At 52.5% G+C, this 19,399-nt stretch overlaps 5 protein-coding genes across 5 annotated transcripts; 2 read left to right on the top strand and 3 right to left on the bottom strand.

Moving 5' to 3' along the window:
- Nucleotides 1–595: 595 nt before the first annotated feature.
- Nucleotides 596–1,773, bottom strand: BROUX77_001203 (uncharacterized protein; the record flags this gene model as incomplete). The annotated part of the gene is made up of 2 exons (XM_073745607.1): nucleotides 596–1,623; nucleotides 1,683–1,773. 2 exons carry the CDS (start codon nucleotides 1,771–1,773, stop codon nucleotides 596–598), a joined length of 1,119 nt encoding a protein of 372 aa, XP_073609438.1.
- A 5,666-nt stretch (nucleotides 1,774–7,439) lies between these two features.
- BROUX77_001202 (uncharacterized protein) lies at nucleotides 7,440–8,627 on the top strand (the record flags this gene model as incomplete). The annotated part of the gene is made up of 3 exons (XM_073745606.1): nucleotides 7,440–7,654; nucleotides 7,711–8,239; nucleotides 8,427–8,627. 3 exons carry the CDS (start codon nucleotides 7,440–7,442, stop codon nucleotides 8,625–8,627), a joined length of 945 nt encoding a protein of 314 aa, XP_073609437.1.
- Nucleotides 8,628–10,142: 1,515 nt separating this feature from the next.
- Nucleotides 10,143–11,876, top strand: BROUX77_001201 (uncharacterized protein; the record flags this gene model as incomplete). The annotated part of the gene is made up of 3 exons (XM_073745605.1): nucleotides 10,143–10,283; nucleotides 10,367–10,400; nucleotides 10,468–11,876. 3 exons carry the CDS (start codon nucleotides 10,143–10,145, stop codon nucleotides 11,874–11,876), a joined length of 1,584 nt encoding a protein of 527 aa, XP_073609436.1.
- Nucleotides 11,877–12,222: 346 nt separating this feature from the next.
- Nucleotides 12,223–14,006, bottom strand: BROUX77_001200 (uncharacterized protein; the record flags this gene model as incomplete). Its single annotated transcript, XM_073745604.1, has 3 exons — nucleotides 12,223–13,195; nucleotides 13,270–13,780; nucleotides 13,841–14,006. 3 exons carry the CDS (start codon nucleotides 14,004–14,006, stop codon nucleotides 12,223–12,225), a joined length of 1,650 nt encoding a protein of 549 aa, XP_073609435.1.
- A 2,281-nt stretch (nucleotides 14,007–16,287) lies between these two features.
- On the bottom strand, nucleotides 16,288–18,216 carry BROUX77_001199 (uncharacterized protein; the record flags this gene model as incomplete). The annotated part of the gene is made up of 3 exons (XM_073745601.1): nucleotides 16,288–16,719; nucleotides 16,790–17,965; nucleotides 18,052–18,216. The coding sequence occupies 3 exons, from the start codon at nucleotides 18,214–18,216 to the stop codon at nucleotides 16,288–16,290; spliced, it is 1,773 nt and encodes a 590-aa protein (XP_073609434.1).
- Nucleotides 18,217–19,399: the final 1,183 nt, after the last annotated feature.

Genomic DNA, 19,399 nt, shown 5'->3' with positions numbered 1-19,399 from the left:
TTGCTTTGGTTTTCTCTACTTTCCAATATCTCGCTGCCATACATTAGTCCTGCTTGTCTTGTTTTTTTTTTTCTTTTTCTTCTTGGTTTTTGCTTCATGTTGGCCGAAAGTGCGCCTTTGCTGCTTCTTGTCTGGGACTGCGTGGTCTGGAGGGGAGATGTTGAATCTACAGATTGCGGATGATATTTTCCTGTTGTAGAAAAGAAAGGCATGTCTTCTATTCGATTAGTTAGCTAACTAGTTATATTGACAAGTACAAATGATTCATAAAGATATATATATATATCGTAGGTATGGGCGGAACGTCAGTCAAGAAACCGCCTAGTATGCAAAATGTCTAGCCGAGTATATGTCCAAACTTGAAGCCCAATAGTCAAGCAAACATTGCTCGGTTCATCATTAAATAAAACCCCCCTCGAACGCCCCCCTCCAAACCAGAAAAAGAAATGTACAGTGAAGATTCATGACTAGGCAATATGTTGGCCGCTTGAGGCCACTCCAGCCTGTCTGTTGTCGTAAAAAGTCGTCAAGGCCATGTAGTAGATGCAGAAAAGAGAAACAATGATATGCAAAAGCGAAAGCCGTGGCCGATGACTTAGAAGCCGGTCGCTGTGGCCACAGCACCGAGGAGCCACGAGCAGAGTCCGGCAGCCAAGAGGATTGACAGGTTCGGGGCCTGCGCGAGCGAGGCGGCAGAAACCCGCATAATCTTGCCCTCGGGCGTCATGTACCAGCCCGACGGAATAGCTCCGCGCGTAGGGCTGGCGCCAGCAACCCAGGGCCAGCCGGTCTGGGTGTAGGTCGGGGTGTTGCTGTCGGTGGCAATGCCCACGGGGATAGTGGCCGTGGCCACCTCACTTGCCCTGACGGTCGAGGTGATTGTGATTTTGCTGCTGTCGCTGATACGGCCGTTAACCGCGCCGCCAATGGCGTCAATACTCTGCCACGAGCCCGAGTTGTCGGTGTAGTTGTACTCGGTGCCGGTGCTGTAGTCGGCAACAACGATCGACTGCACAAGCATGGTGTAGGGGCCCTGTGTGTAGTCTGTCGTGCCGCCAGCCCATGCAATGGTTCCGGCTTGGTTGGCAGGATCGCCGCCAGACCATGAGCCAAACTTGACCTGCATGGGCGACTGGGGGTACTGGTTGGTCTCAGCATCGTCATATGCCAGGGAACGCAGCTCGGTTCCGTCAACGGCCCAGATGATGCGCTCCGACGTCCAGTCGATGGTGTAGGTGTGCCATGTGCCCTGCGTATCTTCGACCTTGCTGACAGTGCCTCTGTTATAGCTACTGACTATTCCTTTGCCAAAGTAGTTCAGTTGGACCTCGTCAGAACGGCCACCCAACCACTCGAGGTCGATCTCATCGAGATCGTCGCTTTGTAGCACCACACTGCTGACGATTCCCACGCCGGGGGCAGCCTTGAGCGTCACCTCTACGCGGCCAAACATGATGTAGAATGCAGAGTTAAGCTGGGGTGCATCGCCGGACTTGGTAACGGAAAAATGCACGCCCTCTCTATCATACGTTGGCGTGCCACCCGCGTAAAAGGAGTTGACTTCCCCTTGTGTGAAGTCAACATCAATAGTCATACCCAGAGCGGGATCAGCAGGGCAAGATGCTGCACGTGACATCATTAGCTGGGCGAATTTCGAGGTCTCGGAAATAGACAGCACTTACTTGTAAGGGGGTTGCAGCTGGTCCACGTTTGGGCGGATGCGAGGGAGAATCCGGCGGCTAGGGCCGCTATTCTGTTGGCAGGAAACAGCATGGCGGGATGTCGGAGTTGGTGTTTGTTTGTGACGTCAACGATTCTGGTACGGCACCGAGTGAAAAGAAAGATTATAGAGAAAAGAGGAAGCAAAATAACAATAACAATAAAAGACAAGGCCGGGGAATCAATAGGGAAGCCTCGCGTTTGATAATAAAAAGTAGGAATGTGAAGTCGTGATGATACTCGTAAAAGACGGCGAACTGCGCGGCGGCGCTGGCAGTGAAGAGGAAGGAAAAGAAAAAAAGAAGAACTTGAGTCTTCTCGATATCTCTATGAGATCTTCTTTTTTTTCTTGTTGTGGCGTAGTAATACCGACTATTTTTGGCGCAGGCGACACATCAAGCAATAACCGAAAGTGAGACGGGGGGTGACCGTGAAGGCAGGAAGAATGCACTTTGTAGCAACTGCGGTGTGGAATGTTAGAGCTCCGAGAGAGAAAGGCAGGAACCCAAAATGGAGAGCGTGGAACGTCGACGAAGCTTTTTATAAGAAGACAACCATCCGACATGGAACACGGAAGACAGCTTGCAATTGGCTTCGTGTCATGCACTCCTGAGCCTTCTCAATATTCACGTGGAATCAGCTGGAGCGGCGCGTCGGTCCCAACCTCTTGGTTTTTTTTTCTTCCCAACCTTCCCTCCTACAACCCTCAAATGGGGCGGCTTTAAGGCCGGCTCCCTCCCCTCGAGCTTTTTCTGGGGGCTTTCTGAAGCCAGCACCATGATTACGATGCTGCTGCCATTCTCATGAGTTTTTGAGGGCGCGAGTCCGCATTTACACCACTTTGAGGGCTTCCTCGCCGACGATTGACCCCTGTCCTCACTTTCGACCCACGATCGCCGACCCCTGGGAAACCGCAGCGAGTATATGTGGTCTGCGGGACCAGTATGTATGTACAGAGGTTTCTTCTGAACTTTTTCAGGATCGATGTGACGAGGAATGTCGGGTTTTTCGAGTTTGCTTCCTGCCATCAATATCTGCCCAAAGTCGCGCTTTGTCAAAGTACGTAACTAAATCTATGCAGCATGCATTTTGAGCCCTGCCTCACTCAGTCAGCCTGCGAGCTGCCATTGAACGCCAACTATTCAAGCTATCCAAGCACTTAAACCCCTTGATTCGGCTGAAAAAAGAAGGAAATCCGCGCGGTTGGCGTTTTGGCGAGATCTTTTTTGTCGGGTGGGTGACTTGACTTGACTTGACTATATTTATCGTCTACCAAAATCACTAAGATCACACGACGCCGGATTGGTTACCGGACGGAAGTTTAAAGTCCTCCGCTCGACACGCCCATCGTTTCTGTGTGTTCGGGATGGCGCACCATCCCCAAGCCCCGAAGAACCAGTGGTCCACACTCCGCTATGAGCAAAAGAAAACAAGTAAAAAAAAAAAAAAAAAAAAAAAAAAAAAAAGGGAATAGCAAAGAAAATGAAAGAACACAAAACACGCAGAAACACAGCAAAAAACAAAACCACTCTCATCACCTCCCCCCGCTCCCCCTCGCTCGTTCATCCTCTGAAATTGTTGCGCCCGTTGATGGGGTCGCCTCTCTCGGTGCGTGCGCTCTGTAATGGCGCCATTTCACCTCCAATCTCTTTGCAAGATACTTGCATGAGCTGTTTTTGCGGAGTAGCTTTTTGACAAAGTTCTTCCGCAGTCGTCGCTTGTTGCTCACACAGGACCAAGGGTGGAAGGGTTCCTTTGGCTGCTGGCAAAGCGGGCAGTTCTTCTCGGCCTCTGTGTGGTCGAACCGGTCATGATACTCCGCGAAGTCGCCATGGCCCGCTCGGGCATGTGTCGGGTGGGTGGGCCGATGGTGAAAAAGAAAAAAAAAAAAAAAAGCCGAGGTCTCACAGATTCTGTTAACCTCGTCGTGTCTCAACAATAACTGAACGGCTTAATAGTCTAGTTGGTTAGGACGTCGGATTCTGATTCCGTAAGCCCAGGTTCGAATCCTGGTTAGGCCTGATTCAAAGCTTCATGATGCTGTCAAGACAACATCTTGACAGTTTGATTTTTTGCCTTGTTAATCTTTTTTGTTGCGGGTCAGTCTGCTTGAACTGACGAATTTGCGAATTTTCGAAGGCCTTGAAATGGGAGTTTTTTTGGGGCAATTTTTTTTTTTTTTTTCCACTGTGCTGCTCGCCCACCGCCGTGCGAGGACTGAGGTGCACCCACAGGCCGCCGACCCTCCCGCTCGCTCCCCGTCGAGCCTACCACCGCCCGCCCCTCCATCTCCCAGTGCGGGGGCTCCCCCGGGCCTCTCGGCTTAGCGCGCGCGCTGCCACTCTCGTCTGTTTGCTCGTTCTCCCTTTCTCTCTCTACTTCCTGTCTTTCCTTTGTTACTTTTCTTTTGTCATGTTCTATCTTTCTTTTGGGTTTGGTCTTCTACAGGGTAAAGGCCGAGGCTTGGGGTCTTGTTTGGGGCCTTACAAGCGAAGGACAGCCATTGCGCTGGGCGGTCGGAGGACCCTCCGTCATTATATTTCGTGCTGTGGGGATTTTCTGTATGCATGATTCTGGGTTTTTGGTTCTTTAGCTTCTGTATGTATTTCTTGGTACTAGTTTTAGTCCCCTGTCGTATGTCGAGAATACCTCGCGAGTAGACAGGTAAAATAAAGACAATCAAATCAAATCAAATCAAATGGGGCAATTTTTGTGCCCTGGTCGGAATTCCCCAACCCCTCGTGAGTTGGCAAGCTGATAAAGAATTTCCCACTCACGCACGGAATTCCTACGCCTGGGAGGCTCCAAATCTTTGGCTGGTCGTATCCCGAGAATCCCTAGTAGGTATGCAGGTAAATCAAGAATCCCATCATCATCCAAGTCTTTGGCGGGGGCCGGTAGGCCCCGATGATCAGTCAGGAGCTTCTCATGTTTGACAGGCCCGAGAGGGTCCGTCTCGGTATCACGCGAGTCCGCGTCATGTTCTTCAGCTAGCCAGTTTAGTCATTTGAGATAACAGGTTCGGTCAAGGCATCGTTCTGAGTCAACATCTTTATGCCGTGTTAGTTCATCTGGGGCGCTACCTTCGTGTCTCATCTTACAGACGCAGTATATACTGAATCAGTACCATAGGTGTAGGACTTGCACGCTGTGAAAACACCAATATTTTAGAGTCTAACGATCTAGTAGTTCACTTATGAGCAGAGTCTAGAAAGTGTTGATGAGAAATTAGGTGGGGGCGGCTTGTTGTCTTGGTCTAACAGATTCTTCCTCGGAGATTAAATCCATAGGGTAGCACCTTGCTCAAAAAAAAGAAAAAAAAAAAGAGAGAAAAATGAAGCAAGGAAAAATGAAAAGAATATGTGTATTCTTAGCACTAGCGATAGTGCACACATATTTCATCCGATCTCTTTGACATGGTTTCTCAATGCCCAAGCTTTCTACCTGGACTACAAGTATCTACTAGCACGTGGACCGGGAATTTATGGATCATCTTTGGTATGGATATTCATCTTCTCACGGCCATGCTGTCCCGTCTGTCTCTTGGCGTGTTTTCTTTTCTTAGTCGCTTCATCTGGTAGATTACCACAACCTGCCGCAGAAGCCGTTGCGGCATAAACATTCTTGAACAACAGCCCCTTGAAGAACTGCAGGATATTCATCTCCGTTTGAGCATGTGAATATGGTATGGATTATCAGGCAGCATGATACCCGTTTCCTAATGTACCTGTAGCACTGCTTGTTACCTGGTAAGAAAGAGAGTGTGAAATTCTTGGTCAATTAGGATTATTAATAGTGACACATTCTTCAACAATAGCTCATTGGTTCTTTGCTGGTGGATGGTGGGTATTAGTATGAAATATTGAGACCAAGATGGGTATATGAGCATACATATCCATCCAAGGTGAAGATAGGAACATTAGTATTCTTGCATTGCTCCGGTGCCGGAATTGTTTATCATAGGATGAGATGAGGTCGAAGCCTATCTTAGGGTTTCATGGCTTTGGGTAGTTGAGGCTTAAGATAATCCTTGTACAACCGAACCAAGTACAGGGATCACCGCGGCTTTCCTAATGGTCCATTCTAGGCTGGTCCATCTCCTTTTCTAGAAAGCAAGCCTAGTTTGGCGATTTTCATTGGCGGGAAATTTTTTTATGGTCTGCTGACCTGTTTTTGATGTGGCTCCTGCGCGTTATTGTTGTGAAGAAGAAAGCGGTTGTTTTGCCCTGAAAGGGTAACCCTGGATTTACATCACCAACTAGTTATCAGTGGTACAAATATTGCTGTGAGTACATGGCTAACTACTAGTGGTCAAGATAAAGACGAAATACATGCAAAGGCCACGGAAAGCATCTACAGGCTGCAAGTTTAGACGGTTCAGGATACTTTGAATAGACTACGGCGATTTGAGGCCACTTGAAGAATCCTGGGTTTGATCGACACAGCAGCAATGGTGATTGGGGCGATAGCAATAGGGAGGGATTGAGGCTCAACAGCGCTAAAACACAGAGCCTCAAAGAAGCTAGAAATTTGCAATTGCGCAAGAAATGATGGCAGCGGTTTCTATTAGAGAGCCAACACTTTCTTCACCCTCTTGGGACTAGCCGCGTCGTCGATGAAGAGTCGAGGTTGAGTCCGGGACGACACAAGGGATCCAAGAGAGAAAAGAAGCAAAGGCTTGGGAAAACAGGGAAACAAGGAATGCCTCGAGAAAAAAGGAGAAAAGGAGACGAGACGGAACCACAAGGGAAGAAACTTGGGCCAAGGGAGACAACACGACGAGAGACGACGCCCAAAAGCCCGGGACGAGGCTCTGGGACGAGGGATGAGGGACGAGGGACAAGACGAGGCGCTGGAACGTGGGCGGGCTTTGACTCTGTGTCGAGCAGACTCCCCTTTTTGCTAAAGGAGCGAGGGGGGCTCTCCTGGTCTATTGGCTCTTAGTTGCTGTCCTGCCATGGACTCGCCGGCGACCCATCGCTGGCCAAGTGGTGGCCGCTGCGGACTGGGACATTCCCTGCTCCGAGGCTGTCGTGGCCTGGCCTGGACTATAATCTTAATCTTTTCTTAGCGCCTGCGGTGCGCTGCCTCGCCCTTGGCCAGCTTTTGCTTCACGATGTTCTCGTTGTGGCTAGACCGGGTTGACGGGCCTCATACATGCGTATTAAAGAAAAAGGGCTCGCTCTCTCTCTCCGGCTAGAGCGGGACTTGTTGTTTCTCTTTTCTTGCATCAGCCTTTTCTCCGTCCTCACTCACACCTACATCTCGCCCTTTGTGGTGGGTTTCGTGGCTCGACTCGAGACTGGTGATCGCTGGGCTGTTTTCTTCTTTTTTTTCTTCTTTCGACTGTCTGCCCTCCCCTGGCTTCTTGCGTCTCTCAGTTTGAATATCAAGTCTCCCGTTTCAGTTTGGTTTCTCCCAGGCCCAGAACTCCAGCGTTTCGATTCGCTATAACTGCTCGACCTTGTTTGTTTGATTCGCGATCTACTAATCGGCACTTCTGCACATTCGCTTACGCACTTCTCGCATGCTTGCATCTCGCTCTTTGTATTTTGTCATTAATATCTACATTGTCTCTCCGCACAAAGCGACATAATATTTTCCTTGATTCTCTGTCTTTATTTGCCTGAGTTTTTTTTTGTTGCATTTTTCTTTATATTTCTATCACGAGCCGCTCAACATTATCCAATAGCCACAAACCTACCCATCCACACACTATCATGGGGATATACGCGGATGATATCGAAAAGGGCTTCCACAATCCATACTATCAGAATGGACCGAAACCAAGCACGGCGCTACAATATTTTCAGGACTTCGCCTCGGAACTGGCCGGAACCTTTACAATGCTCTGGTTTGGCTTCGGAGTGAATGCACAAGTGTTTCTGAGCAAGAACACGGCCGGAGACTTTCTCAGCATCAACATCGCCTGGGGGTAAGTCTTTTTTATCTGTAATGTCTTCGTCCCCGAGTTGCTATTAACACGCACAGATGTGGAGTCTTCTTTGGCTACCTGGTGGGATACCGGTCAGGCGCCCACCTCAACCCAGCAGTCACACTGACCAACGTTTTCCTCCGCGGCTTTTCTCTCAAGAAACTCCCTTTCTACTGGGCCGGGCAGTTCATCGGGGCTTTGCTCGCCAGCCTGGTAGTGTATGCCAACTATCTGGTTCCGATCAAAAACTTTGACCTCAGCGCCGGTCCGGGCAACTCGTCCACGGGAATCTTCATGACCTCCCCAAAAGACTTCATGTCGCTCGAGGGCCGTTTCTTTTCCGAGTTTGTCACCAGCGCCATGCTGATGGTGGGCATTTATGCACTTGATTACACGTCCAAAAAGGGCTTCTCGAAAGTGCCCATGCCCATTGGCCTCGCCATACTCATCATGGTGCTCGGAATGTCCTCGGGCTGGGAAACGTCGTATGCCCTGAACCCGGCCCGCGACTTTAGCCCCCGCGTAGCCTCCTATCTCCTTGGCTATGGCACCCGGGTGTTTTCAGACTCACAGTGGTATTTCTGGGTATGTTTGTCTTGTCTTGTTTTCTCTCCTTGTTTCGGCACTTTGCTGTCAAAGCTTGGCGGCTCTGCAGAGCGAGAGTCTCGAAGCGACACCCCTGCCCTGCGCCGTTGTCGCCTATCGGAAGCGGCGGCTATTGACGCAGATAAGCGATAAGCGCGAATGCTAACAATCCCTGCCCATGTAACAGATTCCGCTTGTGGCGCCGTGCTGTGGCTGTCTGGTCGGTGGAGTTGCTCACGATTTCGTGTCTGGGAGCGACGAATCACCTGTCCGCCAGCTGCTGGACTGGATCTCGGGTGACAGCGTGATAAAGCGCAAGCGTAAAGAACTCATTCGGCTCCATAGTGCCACCAGCTCGACCAAGTCTGTGGACACGCTTGTGGGCTAGACCCAGCACATACACACATGTATGTATGTACATACCTACAGACATGTGTATGGATGTAGACAATACGTCCTGCCCCTCCGCCTGTCACCCGATCCTCGATCCTCTATCCTCGATCCTCTATCCTCGATCCTCATTCTTTTATCGGCAACCCACTCTACTCTTCGTCCCGACTTTCTTTGTCTGCTTCCGCTTGACGGGACAGAATTCGTTCCCATCATATCACCCTTCTTTAGCCTTTCTTTTGTTTCTTTGCAGCGAGGAGTTTTCACCATGGATGTTCTATTTTCTTTTTTTTTTCTTTCCTTTGCAGCGTTTTATTTAGCGAATCGAAAGCTTGATGACCATGTGCTTTTTCCTTTCGCCGCCTCTTTTTACTGTCTTTTTCTCTTTTGCTTTCATCTCGGAGTTTTCCTGTCATTTTCGCATCTCACACCTCTTACGTCTTCTATTTTCTTTATCTAGACTTAAAATAGACAATATACCCCACAGATACCATACCAGTAATTCTTTGAGTAAAGATGAATGACTACCCGCTTCATCGGCGAGTGAACTTATTGTTTAACATGCGCGCTTGGGTCAACTGTGACCGTGGTTTAGAGATAAGCTAATACACGGCAGAAAGCAACGGAACATCAGAGAAGACGAGCAGGGGTTCCATTTCAGGGCGTGGACTTGTGTGTCAAAGTCTTTCCATGTCCACGATATCCCCATACGCCTTGGATGTCTAAATTGGGGCTGTATGTGTGTCTATGTCGTATTACCTACAAACTTGTAGTCACGGTTGGTCGTGCACACGGGCTGGGCTTTTTTTTTTCTTTCTTTTTCTTTCCCTCTTTTCTTTTCTTTTTTCTCTCTCTTTGACCTTTCGTCACCGCCATTCGCAAGGCCGCCGTCTGACCGTCCATTTTCACGGGCACGTGAGTCCCATGACGAGCCTTGTGCGGAAATGTCAAGTATCATCTTCTGTCACACGACTCAGCCGACGAGCGGATTCCAGCGGGTTAACCTCACAAAAAACCCTCAAGACCCTCGAGTGTTCTCCAAGGTTTCGGCCTTGATAAGGGGCTCCTGGAAGCCAAAGGATTCGGGTCAGGGATGCAGATAAGATAAGAAACGTGCGCTCAGAAAAAAAAGGGCAACAGCTTGCAAGTAGGACCCCACCAAGGCAGGCAAACACTCAAAAAAAATAGAAGGAGCGCTCCTTCCTTCACCCACTCCGTCACGGCGAGACAAGAGCGTTGTGTATGGAGAAGGGCGCCCTAACCCCGATGGGGATGCCCTTCCTTTTCGGTAGTGTCTTGATGTGGCCCCGTGGAACGGCCTTCGCGGGTGGCGTTAGTCATCTTTTCTCCTGTGGTGAAGGCCTGCAAGTACCTGTCCTGTACAGGTATAAAGACTGGAGTAGCTTCCTTCTCTCCTCGCACCCTGGCTTCCTGCCGTGTTCTTCCCGCATCTCGCTTCTCCCCTCTTCTTTCTCTCCTCCTCCAAAGCCGACCCCGCCACTGTCTGTTCACCATGACTGCCCAAGCTTCTACCAACCCCGCCACCACCAAATACTCGGATGCTCTTCGGGCTATCAAGGCCCGCCGGGCCGCCGCGAACCATCCCAAGGCCGGCATCGCGGCCTATTCCGAGAGTGACTACTTCAAGGGCCCCGTACGCTCTTCTCTTCTCGCCGCTGTTGCGCTTCGACGTGCAACACCGCCACCGAACCAAGTGCTAACTACTGGCGTCTCTAGCAAACTGACAAGCCCGTGGCCAAGAGATGGGATCGTGAGTTAGCCTCAGCTCGTGAATTCCATGCTTCGGACTGTGTATACTAATGATACCGCTCTTCTAGACCATCTGAGCGAAGAGAGCAGGCACCGCCAGCCGTGTATTCTCAAGAAGGCCGCTCGCCACCTCAAGAAGCCTGACATCATCTCTCTTGGTGGCGGCCTGCCTTCAAGCGAGTACTTTCCCTTTTCCGAGATGAAGATGCGTGTCAACATGCCCGATGCCTTTACCGAGACTGGCCCTTCGACCCAAACTACCATGGGAAAGAACGACATGCTTGCCCTCGACGCCGAGTACGATCTTGGAGTCGCTCTCAACTACACACAGGCCAATGGAAGTTTCCAGTTTATGCGCTGGATCACTGAGCACACCGAACTGCTGTACGATCCTCCCTACGCCGACTGGGGCTGTTCCGAGACCATTGGAAGCACGAGCGCACTCGAGATTGCTCTGCGCATGCTCTGCGACAAGAACCGCAAGGATACCGTCATCACCGAGGAGTTTAGCTTTGCTAGCGCCATTGAGACTATGAACCCAATGGGCCTGGCCATTGCTGGCTGCAAGGTTGATGGCGAGGGCTTGAACCCCGAGGCTTTGGATGAGATGCTATCCAACTGGGACGAGGAAGCCCGCGGCTCTCGTAAGCCCCATGTTCTTTACACCGTTCCGTCGGGCCAGAACCCGACTGGCGCTACTCAGAGTCTTGAGCGCCGCAAAGCAGTATATGCCGTATGCCAGAAGCACGACATCTTTATCCTGGAGGATGAGCCCTACTACTTCCTGCAAATGCCGACGTACAAGCCACGCGACGAGCGCGCCAGTGAACCCACCACTCAGGCTCCCTGGAACCTGGACGCCTTCTTGTCTAGTCTAGTGCCGACGTTCGTCTCAATTGACATTGACGGACGTGTCATGCGCATGGACTCTTTCTCCAAGGTTCTCGCGCCTGGATCGCGCATGGGCTGGATCACAGCTTCGTCGCAAATCATTGAGCGTTACATTCGCCACGCCGAGGTAGCGACGCAGGCCCCCAGTGGTTTCTCACAGTCTGCACTCTTCAAGCTGCTTGACGAAACATGGGGCCACGAGACCTACCTACAGTGGCTGCAACACATCCAACTGGAATACACGAACCGCCGCAACATACTCCTGGATGCCTGTGAGGAATTTCTGCCCAAGAGCGTAGTGAGCTGGGTTCCGCCGTCGGCGGGAATGTTTCTGTGGATGAAGGTGGACCACACGCAGCACCCTGAAATCAAGGAGCGGAGTCTGGATGAGATCGAGGAGGGTATTTTCCTTGACGCCGTTGACAACGGTGTGTTGGTGGCGTGTGGCTCGTGGTTCCATGCCGAGACGAATAAGCCGCTGCCGGGTCTCTACTTCCGCGCAACATTTGCGGCGGCAAGCGAGGATAGAATGATCCTGGCTGTAGAGAGACTGGGCGATGCTATAAAGAAGTCGTTCAAGATATAAGCTTGATGTGGCGGCTGGGGGAGGGACTAGCGTGTGGTCAAGGTATAGATTTCTTGGGGTCCTTTGTTTTTGTTCCTTGCTTTGGGTTGTTTTTCCTGGGTTGTGGCATGCAAGCAGTTTGTGATGCCTATCATGATGTTTTAACATGACTTTGTGATCAATTGTTGATATGTATTATAGTTATATTTTGAAGATTATCACACTAAGGCTTGCGCCTCTCTGGTTTCCTGGTGCCATGTACACAAAGTAAGAAGAAAAAAACAAAACAAGGGAATCCCAGAAAACACCCAACTCATAACCAAGGTACCTTATTTTTACCCTAAACGCCATCTGACTTTGCAATCTCTCATTCTTCATCTTCATAAAACGCCAGATACACACCCTGCCCAGGCCTCATGGTCACATCAGCCTTCAACAGCGGCTCACCGCCGTCTCTGACTTGCATGTGGCTCTCGACGCGCGCGAAGCGCTGGAACAGCCGCACGAGGACATATGACATTTCCACAATGGCAAAGCGCTGGCCGACGCAAACGCGCGGCCCCGAGTTGAACGGGATGTAGTTGTGGCCCTTGGGATGCCACGACTCCCAGCGCTCGGGCGCCCACACCGACGCAGGCGGCACGCCGCCGAGGCCGGGGCCGGCCGTCGGCAGCGGCATGTGTTTCTGGTCGCGCTGCAAAACGAGCGGCGCATACGTGACCATGTTGCCCTTGAGGACGGCCAGGGGCTTGGAGCCGTCGCTGCCGCCGCCGCGCGGCAGCGTCGTGTCGGCGAGCGCGGTGCGCACGTTGACCGGCACGGCGGGGTACAGGCGCATGGTTTCGTCGAGGACGTGGCGCAGGAAGGGCAGGCGCGTGGCCAGATCGGCGTGGGACGGGGCGGCCGACGGGCCGACGGCGGCGAGGATCTCGCAGCGCAGGCGGGCCACGCGCGCCGGGCTGCGCGCCAGCTCGTACAGCGCAAACGAGAGCGTGCCGGCGGTGGTGTCGCGGCCGGCAAGCAGCACCGAGATGATTTGGTCGCGCAGGACGGTGGGGTCACGCGTGTAGCCGGCCAGAGCGTGCAGGAAGGTGTAGTTGTCGGACTTTTTGTGTGGTCGGGCGCTGTTGTCGTCGTCGTCGGTTGGGCTGGGTTTCTCTTGGATCGGAGGCAGAGAGAGCGCCTGGTCGATGAACTCTTGGGTGAACGAGTTGATGAGCGCCATGTTGGCGTTGAACTTGCGGTTGGGGAGAAGCCAGTTGACGCATGGAATACGGGCGATGAGGTTCTGGTGCTTCTGTGCTTCGTCAAAGGCCTGAGCAAAGCGATTGTTGGGGGCTCTGGAAGACGAAGGCGTTAGTATCCACGACGTAGCTCGACAGAGAGCGCAGCTGGCACGGCTTCTTGGGCTTACGAAAGTGAATTGACATTAGCACCAAACAGAAAGTCGGTCGTCACATCGAGCGTCAGGCGAAAAAACAAGTCGCTGATATCAAAGACCCTGCCGCCAGCCTTGGTCGGCTTCACATCACAAGGGCCATTAACAACAGCATCGCCACTGGCACAGGCGTCCAGGAAGGTGGGCATGTGCCTCTCAAAGATGCCTAAGTCGCTCACGCGGTCCTTGACGAATTGGGTCCGGATCAGCTGGCGGTTCCGGTGCCACAAGGCGCCGTCGGTGGTGAAGATGCTGTCGCCGAGAAAGTCTCGCCACTCGGCATGGAACGTGGGGCCCTTTCCAAAGTCGGAGAACTGGGACGACAGGAGGGCGTGGATGTTTTCCGGATCAGTCGTGAGAATCATGCGGTTGCCGAGGATGTTTGTTTCGCCAGTGTCACCGGTGACGGACTCGAAGATGTTGTTCCATGATGACAAGGTGCAGTATTTGACGGCGGCACGCACGCTGCGGATCAGAAACGGGATGCCTGCAGACTCGGGAGTTAGCAGACTGCGCCATGTGGACGGTGTCCTGGCTCGAGACTTACCAAAGAGCCACGACCCCTCGAGCTTCTGGCCGCGGTGGCCTACACGGCGGATGGCCAGGTCTTCTTTGATTCTGGACACGACCATGCCAACGACAAGAGCCACAGCAAAGCATAGCGAGATGCTGCCGCTGGGGGCACTCTTCCAGCAGGTTTCCAAAAGGCCCATGATCAGGTCAGGACAGCAAGATGGACATGTAAGGATGTAAAGACGTATGTATGTATGTGGTGGGTTAGACGGATCAGTATGTATATTGTGTGTAGTTATAGTCGAGGTCTCAGAGAAGACACAATAGAGACAACTAGAAGTTCAGGAAACCATAAGCAGGTGTCTCCTCCACAGGGAGACGACAGCCGATATAAAAAGGAATAGAAGCAGAACAGAATACCCCAGAACAGGAAAAAAAAGAGATAAACAAAAAGGCTAGCGGCAAGAGGAGGCCTCGCTTGAGCAAGGCATAGGAGCAGGAGCAGGAGCAGTCGTCTGCCAGCAGTCTCCAACAAGACAGAACGGATCCAAGAGGCAGAACAGAACAGCAAGAAGGGAGCGAGGGGAGGAGAGCGGAATAAAGGGCAGGTCTACCGTTGGTAGCGAACACTAGGGCGATGGTCGGTCTAGAGGAGGAGCGTGGCGGGCAGTGGGTAGCGGTAGAGGTTTATGTTTATAGTTGACTAGTTACAGGTCATTCAACATGTTCCGCTGCCGGGGTGGGAGCGGTTCTGCTCCCTCGGGTTACCCAATAGCAACACATCAACACAACGTCTTTTCCTCTCCCCCCTCTCCCCCTCCCCCATCACAGGACTCGATTTGGCCACATCAGACCACACACCACGCCTCCCACAGAAAAGACCCCAACCAATACGGCAGGGCTAGCCCAGCGGAAGAATCGAGGAAAGCGTGAGAGCGTGGGGGGAGGGGAGGAGGGAAGTGTCTCACGAAGAAGAAGCTTCTCTGTGGCGGCAGGGAAGCCGAAACTTTGTTTTCTCTCTCTCGGCTTTCCTTTTTTTTCTCGTCTTCTTTCCGCGCCTTCCTCCTCATCTGTGTTCTTCAGCTCCAATACCTTCGCCTTGGCTTCTACCATCCTAATGAACAAAGACCTTTCTAATGATCCTCGATCCTCCGTCCCCCGGGGCTGAAGAAGCACAGCACACAGCAAGTTGCTTATCGTAGCCAATCACAGCGCTGCGTTGACTTACAGTGGCGCCTTATCTAGCCGCAAGACGGGCAGGGGTTATGCCTGTCGCCGTTTTGGGCTAACGAGCCGTGAGAACGTTGGTAGGCTTCTCTTGGAGAAAAAAAAGAGATTTCTCTTTAAAAGCACAAGACAGAAAACACGCCATTAATCTGGGAATGGGCTGACGCGCGGACCGAGTGTGGTTTCTCGGCGGCGTGGAGTACGGGTAGGCGAGAGAAGGAGCAAATGAGGAGGCGAGCCTTGGGTCACTCTCATTGCTTGTACTCGCTCATGTTCATGGTCATACTCATGCTCACGCTCACACTCATATTCATACTTATTCTCATGTATATCAAACTCCGTACATACATACATCCACACTTACACGCATCCGCTCACGCCCTCGCCCAAACCATCCATCCATCCATCCATCTCCTCGCCTGTCAAACCTGCACCGACAACGCCACCACAGCCATAACCGCCTCTTGGCCACTGAACCTTAAAGCTAAAGCCACAACATGCACCGCCTGCGCCGCCTTCTATAGCCGACCCCGGTCCGGTCCAGGGCACAAATCTTTACAGCATACTCGCAGAGACCAAGCACTCTTTACGACATTCTGTGACATCTCTTGATGCTCTTTCTCCATCCCTGGCTGGCCTGCTTCCAAACCCATGCACATGTGTGTGCTGTGGATAAATCACAACCCCTGTGGTCAAAGCTGTTAAACGAACCCTGTCCAATGCTGCGAAAAAATCTGGGTAGACCTGTTTCCATGCCAGGATTCCTGCCTGCAGTCTCACAAAGCAAGCATATCCATATGCACATGTGCGCCGCGCTTCGCCAACAAAAACAAGGGGCGAAGAGAACCCAGTTCAGTCCGTATTCGGAAACTCTAGGAACAAGGCTTGTCTTAGACCCTATCTTGAACTATAATCATCCTCAATCATCTTGACTTGACTATATCTTACGTCTACCATTCTCAACCATCGGCTCGCACTTGAAAAATTGCCTGATATAGCCTGATATCAAGCTCCAGTTTCCACACCGCCTTGATAGCTCAGTTGGCAGAGCGCGACACTAGTAATGTCGAGGTCAGCGGTTCAAATCCGCTTCGAGGCAACAGCCACTGGTTCCAGTTAATGTAACACATCCACGACGATCCAAGTTCTACTTTTTGTAATTGGAAGTTCGTTTTTTATATTGTTGGTGTTATAACCCTAACACCATGTGTATAACCCTAATATGGAATAATTTCATCTCAGCCCGGGTGCGTCCTATGGCCAATAATACGCACACTCGAGCGGGCTCTCGGCCTGCGTGCAAAACGTCATCTGGACGGGCGCAGCACCGACGCCACGCGCGACCATGCGCTCGCGCAGGGCGGCGAGCCGCGGCGACGCGTCGTACTGGCTGCGGTTGCGGCCGGCGGCATCGACGCGGCCGCTCCAGAGGACCTCGCCCATGGCGGCGGCGCGCGGCCACACGAGACTGTGGAAGTTGACGGTGTCAATGGTCTCGGACCAGACGGCGACTTCGCCGCCGAGGACGAGCGGCTTCTCGGCGTCGCTGAGGCCGGCGCGCGGGTCGTGCGCGTACATTTTGCGCCAGTTGTTGGTTGGTGAGCACCAGTCGTTGAAAGGGTAGAAGAGCTCAAAGGCTTGGCCGTTGTCGAAGTCGAGCCATTGGCCGCGGCCGCAGTCGAGGTACTGTAGAACAAAGGGGCGTTAGCGTAGGTGACTTAAAAAAACAGTCAGCGGCAGAAAAAGGTTCACGTACCCAAAATGCAGAGTTGCTGTCAATCACCCTGTAGCCCCGAGATGTATACTCCTTGGTGGCATTTCCTCCCAGCCAGCTCTGGATAATTACATCAGAGCCTAGGGTGACATTCCAGTCGCTCAGCATCTCCTCCCACACCACTGGAATCAGATTGTGCTCGCGCACTTTGCCGTGAGCAGTCGAGACGAAGCGCTCAACCAGCGGCTGGAGGACCTTGGTATCATTGGAGCGGACGCCAGGGTCCAGCATGGAGCTGTTGACGTTGACCTCGTCGCCACCCGTATGGAAGTAGGCCGTGTAATTGCTGATGCGCGGCAGGAGGTCGGCCCACAGGGTGTCCAGGAAACTGTATACGCGCGTATCGTTCAATCTCAAGGCTCCGCACGGGGGCTCCGCGCAGTAGTACCAGTACGGCTGCGCGTTGTATGCGGCAACAAGTTCAGGGTGCGACAGGCTGACAGCCCCGGAGTGGCCCGGCATGTCGATTTCCATGATGACCTGGATTCCACGCGCCAGCGCATACTCGTGGATGCGCGCAATGTCGGCGGTCGTGTAGATCTGGTCGCTGATGTAGGCGCCCTTGGCCGCCAGCTCGGGCATGGAGGGGATCTCCAGCGGCCATGACTGCGAGTCGGTGACGTGGAAGTGCAGGCGGTTCATTTTGTTCCAAGCCATGGCATCGAGCGTGCGCAGGATGTCTTGAACGGGCATGAAGATGCGCGCGCTGTCAATCATGATGCCGCGATGCACGTACTGCGGGCGGTCGGAGATGGTCACTGGAGCAGAACGTGTGTACCAGTACGTGCCTGACGTGTGCTTGTAGAACAGTTGCACAAAGGTCTCGAGCCCGTGTAGGATGCCCAGCAGCGTCGGGGCCTTGATGGTCGCTACACCAGCTTCGGTCAGCTCTAGCGTGTAGGACTCGTCGGCCTCGCCATCTGGAGCAGTCAGCACGGATGCAGAGTCGTTGCCGGTCTGGAAGATGGTCAGTTTCTGGACCCAGCAATACCGAGCCCCGTAAACATCGGGCTCGGCCAGCCTGCCTCTTGGCGAGAGCTTCCAGGGCACAAAGTTGTCGTTGAAGATGCCTTTCATGGCCCGCGACACGGCGGCCCGGACTAATAATCTGGTATCAAAGACTCCAGCAGGCGGCGTGTAGCCATACGTGTAAGCCACCTAGCACGAATAAGTCAGTATAAAACAACAAGGAACATCCTAAGCAAGTGCCACGCTCCCAAGAAAAAAAAAGATGCATTTCTTACTTGTTCGCCATTGTATGTGACGTCCAACGGCTGCGCTATCAGCAGCGTCGTGTTCCCGGTCGTCACTTCCGCGGGCACGGGCCACAAGGCGGCTACCGGCGACATAAATACAGCCGCCGCAGCAGCGGCGGCGGCGGCTAGTGTTCGCGAAAGGGCCAGCTTCATAATATCTTTTTTTCCAGATGCAAAGCAGCAGAGACACACGGACGCAGGGACACAGTGCACCAGGAGTAAAGATGAATCTTGCTGCGAAGGGGGAGAGGGCGCGCAGAATCAATGAGAAAAACCAGGAGCCCCAAAAGGGATGCGGCGGTATGCGCTTGCCGTAGTTATATGCGAACGCGTGTGGAAGAAACACTAACACGTCTAGGGAGTAAGCCGGCAAACACAGATCGACACGCGCCGATCAGAATGTCAGGGCAGAGTCCACCAGCGCCAGCCCAAATTGGGGGCTTGGGCGCGGAGGTGGTACATGGCTTTGTACCATCTCCGCCGCCGCGCCCTTTGACACAACACGTGCATGTGATTGATTATAACGGCCATGTCTCTCCACAGCCCCAGCTTGCAACGTGCTACAGCATGCAGTATTGGCGTCTGCTATGCTGTACGTACTTGGATCCTCATTTCATCGGCGTCTGGGCGGGCTTCCATCGACGGCGGTAGTGTTTCTTTAGTGCCGCCAACTGCTGTCCTACCCTGCGATTAGTACCACCACACACGTATTTCCATGTTCACAACCAAGCATGCAAGCTTGTCTGCTCGTACACTTGCACTTGCAACCGGCTCACGGCTGCCGGCTGTTTGGCCCGTCCGCACTGGCCGGATGCCAGCGGCCTCAAGCAAATAGCCACAGATGCACACACACCCACCCATACAACATACACACGGCGTTAAGATGAACAACAACAGCCCATACAACGAAGCAAGGGAGAAACATGCGTGCTTGTTCCGACCCGCATGTATGTACCTACACATTGGAGGCCGCTGGAACGTGGTTCACACGGTTCGGAATGGATATTTCGTGCGGGTTGTTACGTGAAGGCAATGTTTGCATTTATTGGTTACGGTCTCTTTCAGCACGAGGCAAAGTTTCGCTCGAGTTGGCTAGCCACCACACGATGCATGGTGCCATGACGTATAGCTGGAATTCCATGTTAGGGTTTCAAAGTCCGTGCTTGAATCTAGACCCTGGCGCACTGTTAATTCTCCGGCTTTCAGGTGCCGGCCCTCTGATCTTCAACCTTAACGAGCCTGTAAGGCCACTCATGATTGCGACACTCTTCAATCACCGTCCATGAAGCTGTACTTTTGCGGAGGGAAACATGCGTGTCTCATTAGAATTGGGCCT

This window comes from Berkeleyomyces rouxiae (genome assembly GCF_048999995.1).
Source record: "Berkeleyomyces rouxiae strain 22BRR77 chromosome Unknown BrBRR77_ptg000001l, whole genome shotgun sequence".
NCBI lineage: Eukaryota > Fungi > Ascomycota > Sordariomycetes > Microascales > Ceratocystidaceae > Berkeleyomyces > Berkeleyomyces rouxiae.
The sequence above is the reverse complement of the archived record's forward strand: the minus strand, read 5'-3'. Positions and strand labels throughout refer to the sequence as shown.